This window comes from Necator americanus, chromosome IV (genome assembly GCF_031761385.1).
Source record: "Necator americanus strain Aroian chromosome IV, whole genome shotgun sequence".
In the NCBI taxonomy this organism is placed as follows: domain Eukaryota; kingdom Metazoa; phylum Nematoda; class Chromadorea; order Rhabditida; family Ancylostomatidae; genus Necator; species Necator americanus.
Genome location: NC_087374.1, coordinates 14,458,834 through 14,471,334, shown reverse-complemented (window position 1 = coordinate 14,471,334; position 12,501 = coordinate 14,458,834). Strand labels below are relative to the sequence as shown.

The following is a 12,501-nucleotide window of genomic DNA, read 5'->3' as shown; positions in this document are numbered from 1 at the left end:
GAAACTGACGATATCCACCAAGAAAGGGCGGAGCAGAGATGGAAAAATGGGCGGAGCAAATGCGGGAGTGGTGGAATCAAAGCAGTTCATCGGTCAGACTGCCTGCCACCTTTGCCACCAAATAAATTTTGGAACGGAAAAACTAGTGGACATTCGAAACAGTTCCAATGGCCACGAAGAAATTGCGAACATGTCAATTTTCCTCTGCGGACTGCGGCAATTTCCCCTGAGGATATGCGGCCGGAATTTGAAACCGCGAAGAAAAAAGATGATGTACTTTTGGAGCAACAAAGCTTTTATGTGAAGAAAAACAACGTAGAGCATGTCAGCGCATGAATTGGTGTAATTTTACGTCGAATTCGATTACAGAGTCATAGAAGACGACGCTACTGCAAGACGAAAGGGCAATCTCTAGCTGCAAAGGACAACGATAGACTTATTAATAGGTTTTTTGTAATGATTACGTGCCGTCTTTCTATGAATATTTTAGGAGTGGCGAACTTGTGCAATTTCGCGTGAAGCATGATCGGAAAGTTACATCGTTATCGATCTGGAGGCCAAGCTTAGGTGCCTCACGCAATTAGAGGAAGCGTTTAGGCGAGAAAGTGCTTATTAGAGGTAAGAGAGCCGGGGTCATACGCTGCTGTTGACAGCTCATCACACCTAACACATCTACACAGCATGTTCCAGTAAGAGCTTCACGGCAATCGAATGACCGAATATTCGAACGCTTGGAGGTTTTACAATATCAGAGGAAATGTAATTTCCAACATTTTGAAAGAAATCGAACTTCAAACAGCATTATTTCTTCTTTAAATACTAATAAATTCTACTTACGTTGAAATTCACTGCAAATTACTTAATCGAATACAAATGCAAGGTCCAAGAGAGCTTTTTCAGCACGGATATTGTGGTTCTGGACAAGAGCAATTTCCAGGTACCACATCTAGCTGAGACTTGTAAAGTAAATGTTTTCGTGGTTTGGAAATTTCGAAAAACGCACCACAAAAAAGCATAGAATGGATATAAATGCAGGAAGAGCTAGTAGTATTGTAAGTGAGATTATGAAGAAAAATTGAAGAATGACGTTGGATGATATTTGGTGTGCACAGTCCCCACTCACTTCTGTGCATAGATATCCAACCTACTATTAACCTCCGGTTTACTGTTAATTGTATGTGTCATTTCTTTCATCTAATAAAGACTTGGAAAATTTTTACAGTAAAAATTCTATTTTTTGTTTTCTTTTCTTCTTCTCATTTTCTCTACACATCGCTTCATTCCTGAGATCCTCTACAAAACTCTAGCGGAGAAAGTAGGATTAAGGAAAATGTAGAATGGACGTAGCATTTAGAAGCTCATTAAGACTACAAATTCATTGCAAAGCAAGAAAAGTTTACTCATTTCCAGACAGAAGACTGTTTTTATAACTACCATTAGTATGGTTATATCACGTAATACATATTTCTATTGCAAAGTGACCGACAAAGTGATAGTTTCTGGAGAAATAATGAAAATGCCTAAATGTCAGAATTTTGTACAGTTGCGTGGATTGAGAATTCAACGACGAAGAGAATGAGAACGGAGAACGCACAAGGATGGACACAATGAATACGGAGCAAAATTGTGAACATCTCTTTAGACACTAAAAAAAGTGTGTGGCGTGATTGCAAACACGATGAACGCAAGGGGCGGCACAGTTTTTCGAACTAACAATGTCAATGAACTCGATTGTAAATAGTGCAAAAATCTCAACATTGCGTTTCATTCTACGGTCTGGTAGAAAAAAGATTATTGAACACAAAAAATGACTGTTTTCTAATTTGGAACAGTATTTTCTCATCCTACATGAGTCCTAAAATGGCAGCAGTGAGGTAGTAAAAGTCAAGTAACCCTATTTAATTGGTAGGATCAACAACGTATTTTCTAGAAATCCCGAACTTCTTAGTAACCTCAAGTTTCATCAGACTACTGGAGGAAGCCGCACGAGAGTTGGCCCAAATCGAGTCCTCTGGCCAGTGGTCGATGCCATTTCCATTAAGTAATGTGGCCTGAAGACAGGAATTGCTTGGAGCATCTCAATTACTTCACCGAGAAGCAGCGACGGGCAAAGCGCTAGCAACGGAGCGATTTGGTAGGGATACCGGAAGGATGCCCGTCCAGCGTTCCGCCCATCATCCTGATCATCCTTCTTTTCCTCTATCGTCACATATGTCCACCACTGTCCAATATGGCGCAGTTTTTTCGTCCAATCTTCTCCAACACTCGAGTACACTTGTGAAACGCGCACAATTTGTGCGCAGCTGGACTCCGTACGGAGAAAAAACTTGAGCAGTTTACCGGAAATTTCTTGGAAACCAACCAAACGAGGACGTACGATGTGTAGCTTGAGAGCATTCGAGTAGTTCCTGAAGGCACTGGAGTGGTACGTACTTTGGTTATTGAAGACCTGAAAGTCTTCTTTTTAAGTACTCCGCTAGGAAATAACAACCATATATGTACGTTTGTTTGTTGGTTTGTTAGTCAGTTCTTCGTGTCAATTGTAGATAAAATTTGTGGAGACCTCCGACATTCGTTGTTTGAGTAAGTCGAGTTTGAGAAACTCAATAGGAATATTAAACGGTGAAGAATGTGTGCATACACAAAGCACGCATACACCACAGAAGGGCGAATATATTCAGGAAAAAACTGTGTAAGTACAAATGAAATTCCGCTAACTACATTTCCTTTCCTCCTACAAATCCGTCCAAGAAATGCACTCTGAATGAATCCATTCCGACTTCCAAGCAAAAACTGTTTCTAGAAAAGAATCTTTCAAACGTTAGCTCACTCGTCAGCGAAAAATCTCTGCATCAGTTAAAATGAACACACTGTGCTTGCTTATGGTCATCATGATGTGTGCACGATGCTATTTTCAATCAAGACTATGACTACGAGTGAAACGCAGATGAAATGAAGAAGTGGCGATACTTGGTCACATTAGTCTTAAATGCAGCATATCGCGAAAGTAAATTTGTTGAGATCTCTCCACGATTAGATAGGGGTAGCCGTGTAGTCCATCATTATGAGCGTGATCGCGCCCAATTCTGCTTAGTACCTCAAGAAAAGACTTGAAAAACAAGCGTGGTTACACCGTTCCACCTTACGATGCAACTTGGAACGCGAACGAAGAGCCCAAGCAATCCCATCGTCATCTAACCTCCACAATCAAACTAATATAACTCAAATTAGCAGCAGGCGCTGTCTCATCTGCACCATCGCAAACGATCTGCGGGTTGGGGTCGTTACCGTAATAAGTTGTATCGTTGGGTACAATTGTGCAACCAAAGTCGTTTCAGGCACCTATTTGGGGCTCAGTAGAGGAAGTGAGCGAAATCACACCCACACTTACGAGCTACACCCCTGCCAACTGCGGTTCGCAAAAGAACAGTAAGTATTTTGTTGCATTTCTAAAGAAGATCAATAGTTTCGAGCAAAGAAGTAGGTGATAACTAGATCGGACCCTTAAAATGAGTTGCTCTGATTCCTGGAAACCACTCTTGTTCCATAACTACACACTTTGCAGAGATTGTAGCGACCATATTACGTCTACTTATGTCATTATTAATTATATTAATGTCAATGAAAAACTAAGAACGTGGTACTAACCCTCGTTTCTTGCAATTTTTATCCAGAGGATTAGTGCATAACGGTTTTGCTGGGATTTTAATCCAAAATGATTACGGTAAATATTTAACAAAAATAAAAAAAACCATACATTTCAGTCAAGCATAAAAGCACCATCCGAACATCGTCATACTGAAAATCCTCATTCTTCTTACTATTCTTTTGTGCCTAGCCAATGGTGAGCTTTTATTTCTGTGCGAGGTCGTCCTTTAAGCAAGTTCTTCTTTGCACCAGCCAATGCGGACCGTGCTGCAAGAAGTAAAGAGCCCATTGAGGCAGGAATGTGCCCAGCGTTGTTCTACAGGTAAATATGTCTTCTAGAAGAAGTAACTGTACAGAAAAAAAATGAGCAGCTACTGCATAGGGGTCCATGTGTAAGTGAAGAGCGTTAACTTTGAAAAGAAACGTTACTGAGAAATGGCCACGAGTCCAAGGGTTCAAGGCAAAGACTACATGGATTGGCTACGCGTTTGTAGTGGAATTCCCTGAATACTGTTTTGATGGCTTACTTCCCACTAGCTCCTATTTCAGAAAGAGTTGTTTGGCAAGAAGTTAATAAGTACAGGTCTGGATCAGATCCTAGTTGGGAAAGGAAGGAGACGGACCCCCTTGAGGTGAAGGGGTCTAGCTCAAGGGGGTGAAGCGCAAATGAGGAGCCGTTCGGCGATCGTCCAAAAGTAAAAGAGGTCGGAGCATCGGCTCCGATCAGCGCATGTATGGGAAGACAATGAAGCGTAGGGAGATTGAGAGCGTAGCGTTGATTTGACATTGACGAGATCAGCAACGTATTCACGACGGAATTCTTTTCGTTGCTTTTGCTTGCTTTATATCACCACAGTGACATATCTAGGGTACTATCCGCACTCCCAATGGTCCAAAACAGCTGAGTAGTTTAGTAGTATTCCAAGACTTCTCAGCAAGCTTTTCGTTTCACGAACTAGGAGAGGCAGTTTGCACATCAGTAAATCACATACATCCCTAAAACAGGTGGGATTCTACCATTTTCTTACCATTTCACTGGACTTGCATATGAAAGACAGTGCGATTTCAATACTAACGTAGACGAGGTACAATGTGATTACGTATGGTGGGGTCAAAAGACCTGAAGCTTGGTGCAGCTGCGTAAGCAGCCGCGCTCGAAGCGGGGCTGTCGAAGCGGTTGGAAGCGAGAGGGGAACATCGCAAACTTGAGCCAAGAATGGTGTCAGTAATGGTCCTCCCACGATCCTGACCGCTACGCTCTACCGCAGCACTTCGAACGCTGCCGCTCACGTAACTGCACCGTATCTCTTATCGTTTATACCCTATTATATGCACTCACATATACAGTTGTAGGCTTACTTGTTTCATGAGAATACTAGTCCTGAAGTTTCTATCACAGGTGATGCTGAGATAATACGAAAAACAGATCTTTAGTGTTTACATATAGAGGAAGTGGCAAGAATGGAAACAACTTCGATACCTTCGAAGACTGCCAAAAACATCGTGGTTGCTAATATTTCCTTAGTTTTCAAGAAGAACCTGTCCGCAAATGTCTTATAGTGAATTTTAAAACTTTGTCTAGAGAAAGAAAACGGAAGGCTCATTCATGATCAATCGCCTAAGACATCCCTCATTTATTCACAGATACAGAAAATTGGGAACAATTGTCTCCCTTCATAGTCCTTTAAAGCAGTGTATAACGAAATTGGAAGGTTAGGATCTCACTGCGAGTAGATAGGAGTAGGATTGTAGTTCACAACTACGAACGTTATAAATGATCGACACTTTTCGTAACTTCCTGCCCCATAGCCATTCCTTGCGGTATTTCTGGTTAGCTCCAAACTCATTCATACCAGTGTCTCCTTCTTGTTGTAATATCCGCAATCCGATTGTAGAACTAGTACTACAATACTAGTACTGTACGGTAAAATAACTCAAATAAGCAGCTTAAAATGTCCCACCTACACAATCGCAGACATATGCGGATTTCCGTCAACTACTCGTAAGAAAATTGCATGGTTGAGGACATCGGTGCAACCAAGACTGTTTCGCTTTTTCTGGATCACAAATGGGAGATCGGAGTTGATCATGCTCATATTCGTGAACAACCCCGCTACTACGCTATCTATTCGCGGTCAGATCTCTACATCGTCTCAATAATGGATTTAAATACACGCGAAAGTTGATATTTAAATGTTGGGACGGCAAACGGGTGAGGTTTTCTGATCATTTTGCTCTTGCTAATTTATTAAAAGGTCTTATTTAATTCAATTTGCATTAAACATCATCACCAGATATTCCAAACAATTTGCATAGAAACCGATTTGCGTATTCTAATTGACTGTTGCGGATCTACGGATTATTTTCTCGCTGTGTTATCCAGCTGAGAGAAGGGCAGGTGGTACGTCTGTAGAACTGATTTGGACAGGGTTGATTAAACTCAAGCAGGCGTGAGATACGATTTGGCCACTCAATTATGGTTTAAAGGGTCGACGAGGATTACTTAGGCAGCAGATTTGAGGCAGCAGCAAAACATATGTGCAATCTATAAGCCATTAGACAAAATTTGGAAGGATATCTGGAGATCCTCGAACACAAAACTAGGAGGAAGGGGTATTCGTTGGAAAAAAAATCTAAGTTAAACTCACAATGGGAAAGTAGGCAGTATATCCCAAAAGGAATCTTAACAGCTAGATAATACTTTTGACATTGTTTCAGTGATGTCGCTAGTAGCCGAACAGACTACTACCGAACAAGAAATAAGAGTAGGTCATTGAGGAACATTGAGAAAACTGTTGGGAGATTCAATCTGAGCTGTTGGTGCTTCCATACATTGTTCTATTGTTGTCATGACTCGTGGGTAAATTACTTTGGGTTAGGCTGGCAGTACCCATGGGTTTTTTAGATAAATCAGTCATCCGCTCAGGATGAACAAAGTTAAGACTATCAATACAGGTACATATATTCCGAGCAACACGTCAAAATTCCAGGGGAACATGGAAAACTGTTCAGAATTTCTGATAAGATTTGCTAAAGTGACAATTGAAGGACGTACGCCTGCACTGTCGACCTCCTACAGTAATGAAAGTTCCTAAAAAAGCCCGGTTCTACTCATATTAATGCACGAGTACACTGGTCTAAAGGTGTCGCAATATCTGCGCCTTCGACTGCGAAAGTGATCGTAAACTCACGCGACGAGATGGTGGTGGAGATGATAGTGATGACGTGTGTGATGACCTCGCTGACTAACGCGACTTATTCCGGATTCTCTTGCCGCGGCCCTTTAATTAACTTTTATGGGACATATCGTCACCATTGCGACAGTGCTCGCATAATGGTGTCATTATCAAGACGAGTTCTCTACTAATCTATCAATCAACAGTCAATGCCTCAATTAGTTTTTTCACTGCGCGGAAAAAAAATCCCGAAGAATAGGGCCAGGACGTGCTGGTGACGCAACTTCTACGGATAAGGACGGCGGCTTGCCCTAAGATCAGAGCACAGGCTTATCCTAGTTCTATGATATCCCAAAGGAGCTGCTGAGCCGCCCAGATCAGGTCTACGTTGACATCATAATTATAGAGAGCCCATATGAGGCCATATGTCATTTTTGAAAGGGTGCACGACTAGAATGACATGACTGTAAATCATGAGGCGACGTAATGAAATGAGCTTTGTGATGTTTAGTTTGAAAAAAAGACGTGAACTGAAAAGCTTCTTTCATTGCACATCGGGGACTGAAGAAGAAGGTAGTTCTTGCATAAATTATGGCTAAACGAAGCTAAGCTAGAAAATTACCACAGTCTTTTGGGGTGAGCTATTCAACAAAAAAAAGTCGAGAAAGCGCTAATGTCGATAACGTCCATACGTAGCCGGAATTTGCAGAACTCTTTCAAGAATTTGTACTCCTACACAATTCATTCCCAGAAGGTACTATCCTCCTCGTAAAAACGACTCAGTTAGAACACACTTTGACTTAAATTACGGTTAATTTGGCAGCGTAGTAGTTGTTGTTGTGTCTTACTGCGCCTGTCATCTAACTATTTGATAGAAAATTATTACTGCAACTGAACACTGTGTCTATGAATAAATAAACAAATACATATAAGAACGCCACTAACAGATTATTTTGAGTACTATTATGCAGGTATATTTGTGGATTTATGAAATGAAATAATTACAAATGTGCTGTACAGGTCCATCGAGCACATCGCGTACAAATTTGGCATCTGTCTGTCATTTCCCTTTATTACATATGTATTGTACTGTCATGCACAGTCATTTCCCTTTATTTTCTCCCTGAGAAAAACAAAGAGAAACAACGACATACATAGAGCAAAATAACTCAAAAAATGCTGCATAAAATAAGGATAGACAGTGATTGCTCGGCAATGGTTATGGATGTGGGTGGAAATATATAGTTTTTATTTAAAAAATAATTCTATTGTTAGCTACTGACAGCAAAGTGCCCTTTTCAGACAGGTTCCCTCCGCCAGAAAATCCGCATTTTCCGACAATCCGGGATTTCGTCCATACGTCAGCATGAAACTCCCAAGAGGACGAGTTTCACTCAACACATGGAGGACAAGCATTAGCCCACAACGAATGTGATTGATCGGGTATGTAGTCCTGGAGTAGCTAAACGAAGCGAAGTCTTTTTTTTGGATTTTGAGAAAGCAGAACTCGTGCAAAACGCGGTCCATGGAGCAAATAGAACTGGATAACCAAGCGTCTCGTATGGAAATAAAATAATAAAAATTGGATACGGAAGCTAGGAGAAAATTCTTATGTAAAGTAGTATGTTTAAGATGTGGAATTGTGAGTTCTCTGAGTGTGGAAGATAGGACACTTCGTTACTGAAGCAAAATTTGTTGCTTTGTATGTTAAACCAGACACAGGTCTTTGCGTGCTTTCGCCATGAATGGTACTATGCGAAAAAAGGAATCATCAAGGCCACATAAGACTCAGCTGCTCAAATCCTGCGGTGTCGTTGTTGCTGTAGATAGCTAATAGCTCCGCTGCATCCTGCTCATTTTAACCGAATTTCTTAATGGATTCGTTAATACACAGTGAGCATAAAACACACAGATCTACTCATAATGTTAGTAGTAGTACAAAAATCCACACCGAAACATTAAAAAAAAAGACGATGGAGAAATTCTACCGAGGATGGATAAAGTCGCAGGCAAGAACGGAGGGAAAAAAACAAAGGGAATGGATAAGGATCGGGACAACAATGTAAGTTGTAATCTAATGGAAGCAATAAAGAGGACTGAAAACAGAATCTGACGCGAAAGATGCGCTAGGAAAGAGGCATGTTGTGAATTGAGCCGCACCACAAACATACTGTATTCGATCCTGACAGAAAATTACGTCGTCAGTGATTTACGATCTGTCTGTCTGCACTTTTTCGACGATAATCTCCTCGTCGCTAGGAAAAAAAACTTGCACGAAAGTTGTTTTCATCGGAAGTACATTTTGAGACGGTGCCAATTCGTTCTTTATCTCCGATACCATCTGCACTTGACTGATTGGGACGTCAGGCGCTGTAATACATAGAACACTTCTCGAAATAATTGTATAAATAATAAAGCCGCCAATAAGAGGACAGGTGAGTCCTGCGACAAAACAACGGACACCATTTGCTCATTCAAAAGGTGCAATAAAGAAAGCAGTTGCTTTTTTGTTGAAAAGGTGACGATTAGAGCTTGTGGCGCGGCAGATTTCTAGCACAGTACCCTATATTTAAGTGTTTTGTGCACACTGCCCTCATTTCCATATTGTATGGATATGTTTGTGGTCAGCGTTGATGAGTTTGATTGAGGGGTTGAGGTCGGGGTTAGTGGAGGTGTGAACAGGTGCTCAGGTCGTTTCCGGAGGACAGCACTGTGCCACCTTTAGACTTCACTGAGGGTCCTAGGGGCAAATTGTTGAGGTAAAGAGAGGATCCAAGGAGATAATGATGACCATAGATTTGTTGTACCCTCGTCCAGATGCCGTGCTCCACTGCGAATTTATTGGGTTGCAAACGAAAAATGTTGGTGGCAGCAATTAAAATAACCGGAGGGTCGTCGACACAACTTTCAGAATTCCATGCAAGAGTGAGTAACAGACGAGTCTTCAAACCACAAGCAAGACCGCAAATGAATAGCGATCACTCACGCCACAATGTCATTAGCCGGTTTTGAGTGACATGGCCGAGTTTTTACACTATGCCGAACTGACGAATTAACATGGGATCCGTAAGTACTCGAGGTTTGAACGGCAGTAGAAGGTGCAGCTGTGGAAAAGGACACTACGACATATTCTAGAACGTGGTATAGAAGACAGATGTACCAGTCTTAGATAGGCTCGTTCAATTAAAAATTGACAACAGAAGCTTTAATAGAGGGGGGCAAAAAAGGTAGAGTGAAAAAAGAGAATCGCAGCGACGAAAAGTGAATTGGACGTCCTATCCATCGTTGGATCTTCTCTAATAATTGGCAAAAAAATAAATTGAAAGCTGAAAATGAAGTCTCAAACTGTTTCTAGAGAAGAAAGCTCGTAAATCATCACAGTTCGTGCGGAAAATAAGGTGCTCTTTGTACCGCACGGAGAACAACTTCCAGTACAGTTTAAATCAGACGTCAATCTCTTCACTGCCTAATGGAAGCCAAATCTTCACTAAGACACTTTATATGAAACGATAATCCTAGCTAGATACACAAACCAGTACCTGTAAAGTTATTTCCTTAGCAATCTCCTGAAAGCATTGCGTTTATAACCGTGCAGAAAATTCCAGCTTAAAGGCAGCATATCAGAGATCGGCGATATTGGGGCTTCTCCACGAATAAGTAGTGTTAGAAGTGTAGATCATGATTATGCACGTGATCACTCTCAATTCCTCCTAGTAACCCAGAAAAACACGTGTAAACAGTTGTGTGGTCCCATGTCCCCAACGATGCAACTTATTACAGGTGTTGGGGCAAGGGCAAAACACATCCTCTCTAGGACTGTGCGCGTGAGGCGACTTCTGCTGCTTCTTTGAGTTATATCCATTGGATGGCGGATGTTGGAAGACGGCGGAGTTGCCTGGGTTCTGTTGCGTAGTAAGTTACATCGTTGTGGAGACAGGATCACGTAAGGTTCCTGATAACTGTAGTGTGATGTCTCCTAAGTCCAAACACCGTCCATTTTGTGATACGCTACATCTGAAATGAGCTGCGACGGAAGAAGACTTCCAATTTTCGAAATAGCCGTCATTCAATTGGGTTAATCCTACAAAAAAAAAACCAAAATGAAATAGCCATAAGCAAATGCAGAAAGGACCTAGAAGTGTCTTCTGGACTTGAACGCACTCAAACTGCTCAGAATTCAACGAAATGCATGTAAAAAAGTTAAGACGTTCTTCACAGATTAGTGAAGCGACAGATTATCGATATGTTAGAGTGGGGAGTTTCCTGAGGATTGACTGGTCGAATTAGCTGCACTTTCTCGGTGTGACTCATCAAGGGACCAGCTTATCAGCTGATATCTGCCTGTTGTTTGAATTTTGCCGTTTTCTTTCAGATGCTCTCGGCTGTTTTCCGAAAGGGCATCATTCGAATTTTTCTATTTTCTTTCTAAAACTGTACTGGAAAGCTACGAGTAGAAAAATCGATTATGTATTTCATGCGGGGGTATATGTACTATTAGTACCCTAATGACACAAATAGACAAGTTGAGAGCGAAGGTGAAAATAGGATGAATTGAGTCATCACGTCATCGTCGACGACAGCGACGATGATGACGCGATGCTATCAGCGCGCGATGTGCCATTCGACGTCTCGTATGGCACACGCGAGATCGTGTTGAAGATAGGGGCGTCTGCGGAGATTTATTCCCAAAGTGAATTTGAGTCAAACACACTAAATACACCTTCACATTCCCAAACGCTCATTCTTCTTCACTTCCTTACTAAATGCCGATCTCCAGTTCAGACTGCTTTCGTGAGATCTTTGTGAATTCTTATGGATTATCCACGAACTCTTGATAACTGCAGTAAATTAAAGAACTTAAAAATGTCAAAAAAGCTCTGTGAACGATCGAATCCTGAAAGGTGCAGTACTTTTTAAGCAGAGGACCAAGAGTGTTACCGATCATTATGCCAGTAGAAGGTTGAACTGGGGATTTCTGAGTAATTTTTATCTCCTTCACATTCAGATGGAATGAAAATCAAAAGCGAGGCGAAGCGTCGCTTAAATTTGATTTTATAACGTTTTGCAGCAAATACTATAATATTCTGCTACAGTACTCCAGTGGTGAGTAGTTACGAAAAAAAATCTGTTTCAGTGCCAGTCCATATATGGAAGATAGGGAGTCTGCGATCTCGGTAGACTTTCGATGAGCTTGGAGTCGTTCGGGTAGGTGTGGTGGGTATCAGAGGTGCTGCTGTTGTGCCGCTGTTGTACCGCCGGGATCCCCCTGCGGCAGCAACCGATCGCGTATAAGATCTGTTAATTTCCCGTGAAAATTAGAGTAGCTTAAGTGACGCCACAGTGCAGAACGTTTCATATTGAAGTGAGCGGCGTATTCACGTCCTTCCAAACGTTAATCCCAAGTGATGGTGTAACTAACGAGGTGCTTGACCGTTCGTTTGTTATGCCGCCGGGCGGTGAAGTGGATTATCCACGACACGCCATTGCCACCCGCTGCGAATACAACGCATGTGACGCGGGTACCGTAATCACGGCTGAGGATGTGCGATGGCGATATGGGGACACGGGGAAGTAACCTTATTGCTGGTAGAACTGAATAGAAGTAAATTATTGAATTCGTTGCTACTCTCCTCCTTACTCCCACGCAACCAGTGTAAGTTTAAATTCTTACAGAACA

General features: G+C 41.7%; 2 protein-coding genes across 2 annotated transcripts; one reads left to right on the top strand and one right to left on the bottom strand.

Moving 5' to 3' along the window:
* Positions 1-1,963: 1,963 nt before the first annotated feature.
* RB195_001268 (uncharacterized protein) lies at positions 1,964-5,744 on the bottom strand (the record flags this gene model as incomplete). Its single annotated transcript, XM_064197965.1, has 3 exons — positions 1,964-2,449; positions 5,416-5,551; positions 5,614-5,744. 3 exons carry the CDS (start codon positions 5,742-5,744, stop codon positions 1,964-1,966), a joined length of 753 nt encoding a protein of 250 aa, XP_064053846.1.
* RB195_001267 (uncharacterized protein) lies at positions 5,664-6,897 on the top strand (the record flags this gene model as incomplete). The annotated part of the gene is made up of 2 exons (XM_064197964.1): positions 5,664-5,782; positions 6,792-6,897. 2 exons carry the CDS (start codon positions 5,664-5,666, stop codon positions 6,895-6,897), a joined length of 225 nt encoding a protein of 74 aa, XP_064053845.1.
* Between the last annotated feature and the right edge of the window lie 5,604 nt (positions 6,898-12,501).